The sequence below is a fragment of the Thunnus maccoyii genome, chromosome 7, assembly GCF_910596095.1.
Source record: "Thunnus maccoyii chromosome 7, fThuMac1.1, whole genome shotgun sequence".
Classification (NCBI taxonomy): Eukaryota; Metazoa; Chordata; class Actinopteri; order Scombriformes; family Scombridae; genus Thunnus; species Thunnus maccoyii.
In genome coordinates this window covers 13,926,211-13,938,088 of record NC_056539.1, presented here as the reverse complement: position 1 = coordinate 13,938,088, position 11,878 = coordinate 13,926,211, and the positions used below count along the sequence as shown (strand labels likewise).

Sequence of the window (11,878 nt, the reverse complement as noted above, 5' to 3'; positions counted from 1 at the left end):
TAGAACAGATACAGACACAGATACAAAAACAGACTCAAAGAAACACACACACACACAGTATACTCTGCTGCACACTTCTTTAGCTCTGGTTGGCAGTAGCATACCACGGTGACAGACAGTTAGATTGTTCCTGACCATTGACTTGCGCTCTCTGCTCTGAAAGGTCTGATTTCATAGTGGGAAATATGAGATGGGTCCAGGAGAGGGTTCATGGCTGGGGCAAGGAGGCACTCCATATAGTGGGGCTTCATATCTCTGTGTCACCCTGGGCATTCTCCCCTGACACAGCTTTCAGCCCCTCCGTTGTATGGAGCCCCCTCCCTGGGTTTTCTCAACCTCCCTCCCCAGGATCGGTGCATTCCTGCTGGGCACAGTGCCTGGGTGGTCCTCTCCCTCCCGTCCTCTTTGATTGGAGGAAGGAAAAGGAAGAAAAATGCAGCGAGGGCCTTTGACCGTGAGGAGCACAATGTGAGCGTTGATGATGTCGGCGTGGATGTGATGCTTACCTGCCACTGACCCATACTGCTGTCATAGCCCAGCATTTACAATCTGATGATCCACCCAACAGCCAGGGGAAGATGCCTCGCTGACCCGTCACCTAGATTGGACTGATAAGGACTGAGGATGGACTGACCCGGCTCTAACCCTCAGCATGAATACCCCATCTTCATGACTAATCTGTCTGAGCTTTATACTTACAATGCCACACTTCATACTGGACTGATTCACTGTACCATAACCATTATTTATTGATCATTGTCGATTCATTCAAAATGAACAGCATACACACAATGTGAGAATAAATACAAATACACACTCAAACAGCTATTTACATTAAAATGCAATTATAATCTCTAACATTCAAACATAGTGAGAGAGGTCTGACAGTATCATGCATACACAGGAGACTTTTTAAGAGCCTGTGTTGTACAGTGGGGTTGTAAAGCATAAGAGGCAGTAGTGTAATTATGTTTATATGGAGGTGCCTGATTACCACTGATTTACAGTATATTGCATGGTATCACAGTGTACCCACGTCCCCTTAGTAGTAATTTTGCACCCACTTCCTCGACTACCTTGTGCATGGTCCAGACAGATAAATAATGCGACCAGAATGCGATGCTGAGTGAGGGAGATGAACTGCTTCTCACTGAGTCTGCTGTGCAACTTTCAGGAGGTGAAGTATGAGTCCTGCATGGAGTAGAGGCGGTCAATGGGGGTGAGTAGAGAGGAGTCACCCAGAGACAGGCAGTCGCTGTCAGCCACGTGACACAAAGGGTCATGGTCCATGTCACCGTACAGGCCCTTGTAACCTAAAACAGACACACATATATTGGGTTGAGTAAAAATATAATTTGGTGGAGTTGTAAAGAAATTTTAACGTGGTTTGCACTGTGAAGGTGTGGACAAATATAATTTTATATAATGTTCCATTTTTGTTGCAAGAGGTTGTAAATTCAGATCATTTTTTGTGGTTCTATTGTATGAAGTTATATTATATTTTAATGTAATTTTGTGGTTATTTTCTGTTTATTGTGTAAAATCCCTGGTACATGATTACCTTTGAAATAATTTTGAACAAATGGAAAGTCTTTTGACAATTGCCTGAGAGTTTCATGCAAACTGAAATATCTTCTATTCCAGTTGTAAAATTATTGTGTGCATACAAGTACATTTAAGGATGTTTTCTGACCTTTGCTTACCCATCATTAGCAACATTTTAGACATTTTTCCCCATAAATCAACTATGTTTTACAAATAAACCTTTCAACTGGCTCCATACTAAAAAGTAAACATGAGCTATACTTCAGGACAAGATTAAAAACACTTTTAACCCCAGGAAAAAACTACTATACTAAGCTAACTGGGATCCAAATAAATAAGTAAATAAACTACTGTTGTGCATTTAAAATAATAATGTCATGACTGATGTCAGTTCCTCAAAAATAAAAACCTTTAAATCATTTGTAATTTTGTGTTTTTTCTCAGAATTACTGTAGTCACACAGAGGCTTTGTAAACATGTGACTCTCAATCACAGTTTGACAGCACTGAGGTCTTTACCGTAGGGGTGCATGTGATCCCCTGGCATCTGAGGTGGGGTCAGGCCCTGTCTGAAGGGGTCCATGTCATAGTCCTGCTGCTCCACTGTGGTGAGTCCCATCTGCTGCTGCTGCTGCTGAATGTGGGAATAGGAGGACCCCAGATGCTCCAGCTCAGAGGTCAAACCGCCACCGGAGGGCGCTGTGGAGCAAAGGAGATCATGCTTACTGGTGTCTGTTTATGTCTTTGTTTTGGTGAGTGTTTGTTCCCTGTGCTACCTTCATGCTCTCTATTAACTGACTTTTGTTGCTTTCAAAACTTAAAATTTTCTATCAGTAATCTTTTAAAGCTTCATTTTGTTACTTTTGTCTATTGAAAGAGACTCAAAAAATGTTGAAAACATCTTGGATCAAAATTTAGTGCACATGTAGCATTTTCTTACTTTGAAAATTGATTCCCTTAACTGAGAAGGAATGGGTACATTTAACTATATACAAACTACACTGAGTAATGCAGTGTATTATGCACGTGTATTAAAACACTTTTCGACAGTACAATACCTGTGTGATGTGATGGATGTTCACGCTGCTCCTGAGTCTGCTGCTGTTCCTGCTGCTGCTGCTGTCTCCTGGCCAGTTTCTTCATCTAAAAAGACATCAAAGCTCACAAACAGGCCTACTGTAACATTCCCTTTCACTCCACAGTCCCTCTGCCACCCAGGCATATGAGTGTGTTCATTCAATTGCAAAGTATTAACAGTGAGGTAAAGGACATCTTTCAGTGGAGGAGGGAAACCACACATGAGCCCACTTTGTGAGGAAATATGGGGTTTAATCTACAGTGATCTTGCAGTGAGATGTCATCAGTTTCCTGTATGAGGAGATAACCAGGCTGATTTCCATTCTGGCATACAAACACGGTGCAGAAAGAGTCCTTTTATTAGCAGCGCATATGACTCTGTGTGTGTGTGTGTGTGTGTGTGTGCGTGTGTGTGTGTGTGTGCACTTTGTATTACTTTGGCTCTTTGGTTCTGGAACCAGACCTGCACAACCCGAACACTCAGACCAGTCTCTGCTGCCAAGGTCTCCCTTACCTTGGATTAAGATTCAGGGGCAAGAGAAAGAAAGAAAGAAAGAAAGAAAGGAAGGGAGGGTAAAAAAAAAAAAAGGAAAATAGAAAGACAGAGGTCAGTTGAAGGTAAAAAAAAAAAAAATCAGTATCACTTCACCTATCCACCTCAAACAAGGAGGAAAGTAGGGTATTTTGGGGAAAATAACAGACTACTTTCCACTACACATTGTTAAAGATGAAACCAGTGGTTTCCAACCTTTTTGGCTTTTGACGTCTTACAAAAAGCACTGTGTAGTCAGGGTCACATTTCAGATATCTATGAGTTGTTAGCAGCTCCACCAAATTGTGATTTTTTCCTCTAAACTTCTCACATCGTTTTATTTCAATAAATGTTCAATTGATCCAATATTTCACCAAAAATCAAAGATTAGAGAAATTGTCCAAAAACTGAAAACAGATTTGTGTATCAGAACTTTGTTTTTGTTTTTTTTTCTTTCCTCTCCCATTAATCATCTAACGACCCCTCAGATTTATCTGGTGACCCTTTGGAGGGGCCTGACCCCTGAGTTGGGAACCACTGGACTAAACTAGCTAACAGTATGTAAAGTAGCTCCACCTCCAGCAGCTACAACAGTAACATGCTGCTTACACCGTGATGCTTCAGTATTAATAATTCAATGATGTCATTATATGTGTATATAATAATATATCAGTCAGAGGGACCAAACCACTACTTTTACTGCAATACTTTAGCTAATTTGCGCTAATTTGCGCTAATACTTGTACTTTTTTACTTAATCAGGACTTTTTATGTAGTACTTTTACTTGTAATGGAGTATTTTTACATTGCTGTACTGGTACTTTTACTTAAATAAAGGATCTGAGTACTTATTCCACCACTGTCTATATCCACACACACATCACACTGCACCCTCAGACAGTTTGGTGAATGCAGGATAAACACTCTACCTTTCGGCAAGGCTTGGATGAGACCTCAAAGGAGGCTTTAAAGATCCGTCTTTGTTGAGTGGTCAAAATAGTGCGAGGCCTTTTGGGACGTTTGCTCTCCAGGTCTTCTGATCTAATTCGTCTGCCAGTAACCTTCCGAGATTCCTCCTCCTCTTCTTCATCGTCATCACTTTTACCTAGAGGTGGGCAGACATTTTTTGAAAAGCAAATATTCACTCACCCATGCAAAATAAAGAGCCTGATTTATTTAGTTATTTTGTGACTTTTATCTCTATCTTCAAATATCTTGACACCGCATTGTATTGTCTTTGTATTTGTAGCTTCGTAGCAGAAATTAATTTAAAAAAAACAGCAAACAATAACAATAAACCCACGGTGTGTGTATACATGTTTTAACAGACACACACATACTGTACACTGCCTATACCTGTGTCAGAGGAAGTCGGGCTGGCCAGACACTGGTGGTAGTCCTCTCTGGCACACAGTAACTGTCCCTCCCTGAGGACGCAGCGGTCTCCAGTCTGCAGGCGGCAGGAACACACGCTGCAGGTGAAGCAGCGCAGGTGGAACACAGCGGCCCCTGCACGCATCACCAGCTCTGCAGGAGAGATGGCCTCCGCGCAGCCCCCACAACGCACCGCAAACAGACTGCACAGAGGGACAGGAGGGTAGGGGATTGGGGGGGGGGGGGGGGCAAGGGAGGAAATAGAAAGTGTGAGAGTTCAGTAAACAGAGGGTAGTAATGCTTTTGTTTGGCTGACTGGAGCTTAAATACAAACTCAAGGAGCCCTCACACCTAAATAAGAAGGGACTCCATGAGAAAAAAAAAAAGCTTGGGGAATGTTGCTGAGTCGAGCTGTCACTCAGAAAGACTGCCAGCCTCTTCCCCTCACCCTGACTTCTCCCCTCTCCTCCTCCTCCTCTTCCTCCCCCTGCCCCGGCCACTCAGACACATACCCTTAGCGTGGCGGGTGTGCGTCTTAGCGCCTGGCAACCAGGACTGGTGGGCTTAGCCTCAGAGACTGTTGCCGTGGCTCCGGCTGCCGTGTCCGAGGCTGTGCTCCTGGGGAGGCAGCAGAAAAGCTCTCGGCAGGCCATGGCTCCAGGCAGAGGGGGGGAATCAGATCTCCCGGTGGGAGAGGCTGAGCCGCTGGTCCTTGGAATTATCCGTGGAATTATCCCTAAGTCTGCTTAACCAGAGCGGGACAAAGACAGAGCCAGCCCCCAAGCAGCAGGACCATTGTCCGCTGGCTGGCACCACGGCATTTTGGGTCTGTCACGCAGGATGATGCGTCATCATTCTGGAGCTGCCGTTGTCTCCAGACCTGACTGGGTCACCAGACCATCAGCACAGAGGCATGAGAAAGTGACAGCTTTTTTCCCCTTTTTCTTGTTTTCACGTAAAAGATACTGCATGTGGCCCATTACTGATACTTTGTAGCCACTGGAAAAAACTAGGAGTAACTGGGTGAAGATGAAAAAATGAACTGGAATGATGTAAAGTTTGGTTACATATTGCTCAGAACAAGTGTTGTAGGCTAGTCTTGAACAAATTATGATATAAAAACTTAAAAAATAGACATTTGGTATTTATTGGGACACATACAGATACTTGTCCAGGCTATGTGTCCTAGTGCAAAAACTGCAGCAGTCGTAGATGTTTTATGGTTAAAAAAGTGAAACAAATGTTATTTTTCCAGTCATTTTAATTAAAAATTAAACTGTTCATTTAGATATTTTATGCCCCTGTTTTTAGCAGATCCCTCTCAGACATTTATCATTATGTCTATCAGAAAGGAGATGGGAATAATAAGATGGTGCAAATGCTTAATCACAGGCTTTTTCATTCACAGATCCTGTTACAAAAGTTAATATATGCATAAAATATTATCATTTTCTTTAAAGTCACCTTAAAGTTAACTTTCAAATGAAACAAACATTGCATTTGACTTCCTTTTGAATATATATAAGATGGTAATTCAGTCCAATATTTACAAGCAAACAAAAACTCAGACTAAACATAAAGCAAACACCCAGGTTGAGACATCCCTGTCAAAAGGTCCAGAGCTGCAACATCCCAAAGCCAAACATTGCTGGGACCTCTTGCTGTGGGGTCGCTGGGGAAACGGTAAAACCCATTCCGAGAAGCTCAGGAGGGTCAGCCGGTCTGCTTGACCCATCCGAGCTGTCTGCCCCACGGCCTCAACGGTATGCGCTTTAATATGGCCAACATGCCGTCTGTGGTATGTGCATTCCTGTGGCAACAGAGGATGCATCAACGAAATGTTTTAAAGGAAGTGTGGCAGAGAAAATACCCGGAATCTTTCTGGGTTTCTGTGATGCAGCAAAGTAGCTACTTGATTTAATTTCTCAATATAATGCTAATGCTTGACGTCAGTGAAGAAGAAACATTAATGTTCATGTTCGGAGAATTGCTTTTCCATTTTCCAGTTCGTCTTATTATACCGAGTACTCTTAAGCGTTGTTAATGCAAAGGTAAGAGTACCTCCAATACTTATGGAGCAGCTCAAGGTGTTTAATATTTCAGAGTTTCCGTTGACATGATTGGCCCAGAGGCCCTGCCAGCTGAGCGGGAACACTCAGTCATGCTGGATTTAGGCACGGCAATTAGTGACAAGATCATTACAGAGAAATAAGTCAGCAACATCCAGCGCTCTGACACAGCCTCTCTCAAGGTAGATGCACTGTATAACAAGATGAGTGTTTAGCAGAAATGTACTCACACACACACACGTTGTTCTTGCCCTGACTTCAGTGCTGACTTTTGGCAGTCAGGCATACAGACCGCTGGTCTAGCGGACATGCAGAGAGACAGATCCTGTTTCTGGATCAGGTTAACCTGGATCCTTTGCCGAACACACACCATCAGGGACTGTGTGTCAGATACAGATCTACGGGTCAAGTGTACCACCAGTCACACTGATGTATTTTGACACACTGATCTGACGATCAATCTGCTGTCCGGTCCACCTGTCCACTGAGCCATTTAGGCAATCTAAATCTACTGACAGTCTAACCAACCTAAATATCACAGTGTCAGACAGGAATTTGCATACTGCTTCATTAAATTACAGTACAGTCTATTGTGTGTACTGCGTGTCCACCTGCTAGAGGTCAGGCAAACAGACTTATTTAGACTGTACAAGGAAGTCAGTAATATAATTTATTAATAATCCAAGATATTTCATTTTATTTTGGAAGTGGGTTATCTACACATAAATCTCATCATGAACACAACAGTTTTTTACTACGTTAAAAAAAAAAGTTAATTACTTATTGTAAGTGTCGCCTTTTAATGTTGACTCATATGAGAAATATGAAAAGACAAATGTATTAATTTACTAAGAGTGTATTATATTAATTAGATTGTCAACTGTGAATCTTATTAACGAATAACTTAATTCAAAAAAGCTTGAGCTGAGATGATAAAGGAGTTTTTATAAATCTGATGAATATGGTCAATGACTTTCATGACTCTTTTAACAGATTCTGCTATTAAGAAATTTGGTCAGAAAAAGGACTGACTCAGTTATTGATGCTCTGAATCACGTTATTCCCTATATTTATGTTCTGGTGTATTGCATGACTTCAAAATTGCTGAAGTTACACAGGTCAAGTAATTGATATACTGTACATTCATGCGAACAAATAGTCTTCATGAACATTTTTAGAGTGACTCAACCAGTACTGGACAACAAGCATGTCAAAAAGATCAATACTTCACAGAGTGCTTCAAGATCCCAATCTGGGTCTGTTTATTGTAAAAATCTTATTAATTTGATTGAACCTATTTTCATTTCAGAGTGTGAAAACCTTTAACACATTTTTATCTTTTTTCCTTTATATCTGTATGTGATATCATCCTGATGCTATTTAGTTTACTGAATGCATGCTGTTGTTTTGTTTTTTTTACTTTGAGTCAGACTATATTAAAAAATCCATTGGTTGTTTATCTTGTTTATTTGATGTTCTTCCTTCCTGCCATGTTGGCATATTTTTCTCTATGAACCATCTACATGTTCTGGCATAAATCTATACAATAGTCATGACGTACAAAATAATTTGGCGATCCTGTACTAGTTGTCCTGTTTGCTCAGGTGATTCGAATACTGGCATTATTGTCTTATAGCTTCCATGAACAGACCACGGATTTACCACAGGAGCAATAACAAAAAACAAGGCGAGATTCAGACAGAAGATACAGCATGTGGTAGACAAATGTTGTCACAGTATGGAATAATTTGTCACTTCTGAGCTGGCTTCACACTAGTCCTGGACCAAAAAAACGCACGGCGAGAGAATCACTGGCTCAGTTTTAAAACCCTCATCATGGACAACAGTGGTGCTCATGTGTTATAAGGTGCCATAACCCCAGACAGCACAGCGAGGTGGGGGGAAAATAGGGGCGAACAGGGAGGTGGAGACGTGAGACCTCAGAGGTGGAGCTTTGGCACCAGGCCTCCTGCTAATTGGTCAGGTCAGATATCTTACGGTCGGCTGGGCGTTGCCCCATTGCTCCACACAGAGGCTGCTGTGAGCAGAGCTTTCCAGATGCCACAGCACATAGCGCCAGGGCTCATGGAGCGCACTGTCCACCAAAATAAGTTCACACCATCCTCAGCACCTCTCTTGAAGGGATGCGCCAGACCTTCTGACATATGGCTCTACTCCCCTAATTACCTCTCAAACCTGCTCATTTCTCTGTGTTTTAGCCAACTGCTATTATCTCCACTGATCCCACTAAGCACTTTGAATTGTGTGGTTTTACAAGAATCCACTCTGATTTCCATTTATCCATTAAAATACCACTTAATATGCTCATATTAGTGCTTGGTCATCATAAAGACAGCATATTTAACTGTTCTACTGACAAATACTGTGCTTGCAAATGTCATTTTAGTTGACATGATGGTGATGAGAAGAAGTTTGGACCAACGAGTGAGAGTGTAACATCCTCTTGTTTCCCTGTTTGCTTGGCAGAATGACCATCACTAAATTGTTCAGAAATAATGTGAGCTGCTGCCTGTCGGGGTGGGCAGTTTTTATCTTGGCTCTTGTTTAGGTGAGAGCATGTTTTGGAGGAAGGATGAGAGGATGAGTCGGTGGGTGGATAGGAGGGAGCCAAGCAATGGGTGATGGTAGGAGTTTGGGGAAGGGTGGCGAGGGTGGGGGGGGGTGGGGTACCGACTCATTGGCGAGACCATATGTTGTCCCCAGCTTGCAGTTGCCACGCCAATGGGCCTCGAAATTTTAACACATTTTGACAATGTGTCAGTTGAGCTCTACCCCTGGTTGTGTGGTGGTGTATGTGTGTGTGAAGGTGTGATCGTGTTTTTTTGTTTGTGTGTGTGTGTGTGTGTCTGGATGTACACTATAGTGCAATAGTGTTCTCACATTCCAGCTCTATCGCCACCCCTCCCTCCTACAGTCACCTTGTTCTCTTAGTGGACTGTGCCAAGTTCCCTGGAAGTCAGCTTACACCATACGTGCACATACACATAACAGTGTGCCGTACAGTTTAAATGTTCCAACAGTAAGGAACAGAGGCCAGCAGGTTAATGCGCAGAAAAATCTGTTCTCTTTGTTTCTTTGTTTCTTTGTGAGTGTTTAGCAGAAATGCAGAAATGCACACACACACACACACACACACACACACACACACACACACACACACACACACACACACAAACACACACACACACACACACACACATACATACACACAAACACACACATTCTTAGCCAAGGTCAGATCCTGGACATGGACAAAATTGGTTTAATACACTACGCTTTTTGATCTCAAGCCATAAAATATATATTTTTAAAAAGCCTATAACAAAATTTGATAAAACAAAATATGAAAAATGAGAGTGATTGTAAAGTACAAATGGATGTATTCCCATTTACATGAATAACATGAAACTATATATAACTGCAAAAATATAGACCTAGAAAGAAAAAATCTGATAATGATACACCTGCATATATTTTCATCACAAGCAATGATGAAAATTGCAAAAACAAACAAAAAAGTTACTTTTCACCAAAATTTAACTAAATTATCTTCAATCAGTGAGTTAAATGAGACATGAATCATGGTCACATGATCTTGGAAGCTCATAAAAAATAAACTGGTTTTCCAGTCTTATTTTACTGTAGATGAATTGCTATTTCTGAATGGAGATCATCTGAGGATAATTTAAATTTAAAATGTAAAAACAGATTTAATATACTATCTACAAACTAGAACATCTCTTTATATTGAGTTGCAAAGCAAAGATGAAACTGAGAATGGTCAGAGCTGAAACGCAGGCTAATTTGTAATTTTAAGTGTTTAATGATTTCAGCTGTGACATCACGAGGAAGCAAAACAAGCATAAAGAGTTAGAGGTGATCACTCACTCCGCATAGTCCCGCTTGCAGTAAAGTTTGCGGTCCCGCAGAAAGCAAGAGTTGGTCAGCGCGTCCCCGCACGCCGCGCACCGCACACACTCCTCATGCCAGAGGCCGTCAGTGACTCTGAGCAGGAATCTGTCTCTGATCGGCCGGTGGCATCCTGCACACACGGCCCTCTGATCCATATCTGCAGTGATGGGAAATCCTTCAATTAGAACACTTTTCCAATCAGCAGCTGAAATATTGGCTGATTTGACAAACTGAGACAAACTGAACAAAGTTTAATGGAGGGACATCAACACTTTAACTCAATGTAATATGAGGAAAAAGTGGGTATAAATATGCAGTTTGTTTATTTAAAAGTCAGTCATGTATTTTGAGACATTAATTATTTTTGACTTGTTTAATTTGACGAAAGTTCGTTTAGTGATCACGTGCCTAAAATTGTACTAAAAATACAGTATCACAAAGGAAATTAAAAACACAAATTGGTTCTAAATATTAAGTAAAGATGAATCAAATAATAAAATAAATCAAATTCACCTACCCAAAGATATTGCCGGCCCATCCACCATTGCAGTCCTCTAAAAAAAAACCATTGTCAAATATATTTTTCACCAATGAATATGTGAAACAAAATTTAAAATAGCTCATTAAAGTTCACATTTTTAAGAAGGAGAAGTCCATACCTGTAAAATGTGAGCTGGCGGTAGAAGAGTGTTTAACTCAGATCCTCTCAGAGCATCTCCGGTGCTCAAAGTCCGGCTGCAACTTGCCGCTACGAGCGAAGAGCAGCGCATCAAAGTTTCTCCTCAGAGCTTCCGACGACCTCACTTATCGACGATTTAGGCTATCTATCAATTATCCTATTAGAAGTGAACGGGAAAGAGAAAGGGGGAGAGAGAGACAGACAGACAGAGAGAGAGAGAGAGAGAGAGAGAGAGAGAGAGAGAGAGAGAGAGAGAGAGAGAGAGAGAGAGAGAGACTTCCTCCATGTGCAGGTGCAGGTTACCTCTCTCTCCCCCTCCCTCTTTCTGTCTCTCTCAGTCTCTGTCTCTCTTTCTCTCGCTCTCTCCCCCACATGCTGAATGCCACAAAGTTACCAGAGACGCACATTCTTTCATTACCAAACCAATAATGCATATAGTGTTCAGCAAGTAAAGTGCAGGTTAAAAGGTCATTGATATATACATTTCCCGTTTGTTAGATAGATAGATAGATAGATAGATAGATAGATAGATAGGTAGGTAGATAGATAGATAGATAGATGTCATAGAAGAGAAGGTAGAAATCAAAAATGATAAAATAATTATATAAAAGTGCTATAAACTGAATCATTGTATCTATTCATCAGTTTTTATTTGATTAGGTTTCTATTT

The 11,878-nt window shown here is 41.4% G+C and overlaps 1 protein-coding gene across 1 annotated transcript; it reads right to left on the bottom strand.

The window, feature by feature from the left end:
- Positions 1-750: 750 nt before the first annotated feature.
- lmx1a (LIM homeobox transcription factor 1, alpha) lies at positions 751-11,399 on the bottom strand. The gene is made up of 9 exons (XM_042417415.1): positions 11,189-11,399; positions 11,047-11,083; positions 10,506-10,686; positions 4,510-4,730; positions 4,083-4,258; positions 3,058-3,135; positions 2,603-2,687; positions 2,064-2,243; positions 751-1,313 (listed from the first exon to the last, which is right to left on the bottom strand). Exons 1-9 carry the CDS (start codon positions 11,297-11,299, stop codon positions 1,171-1,173), a joined length of 1,212 nt encoding a protein of 403 aa, XP_042273349.1. The 5' UTR covers positions 11,300-11,399; the 3' UTR covers positions 751-1,170.
- Between the last annotated feature and the right edge of the window lie 479 nt (positions 11,400-11,878).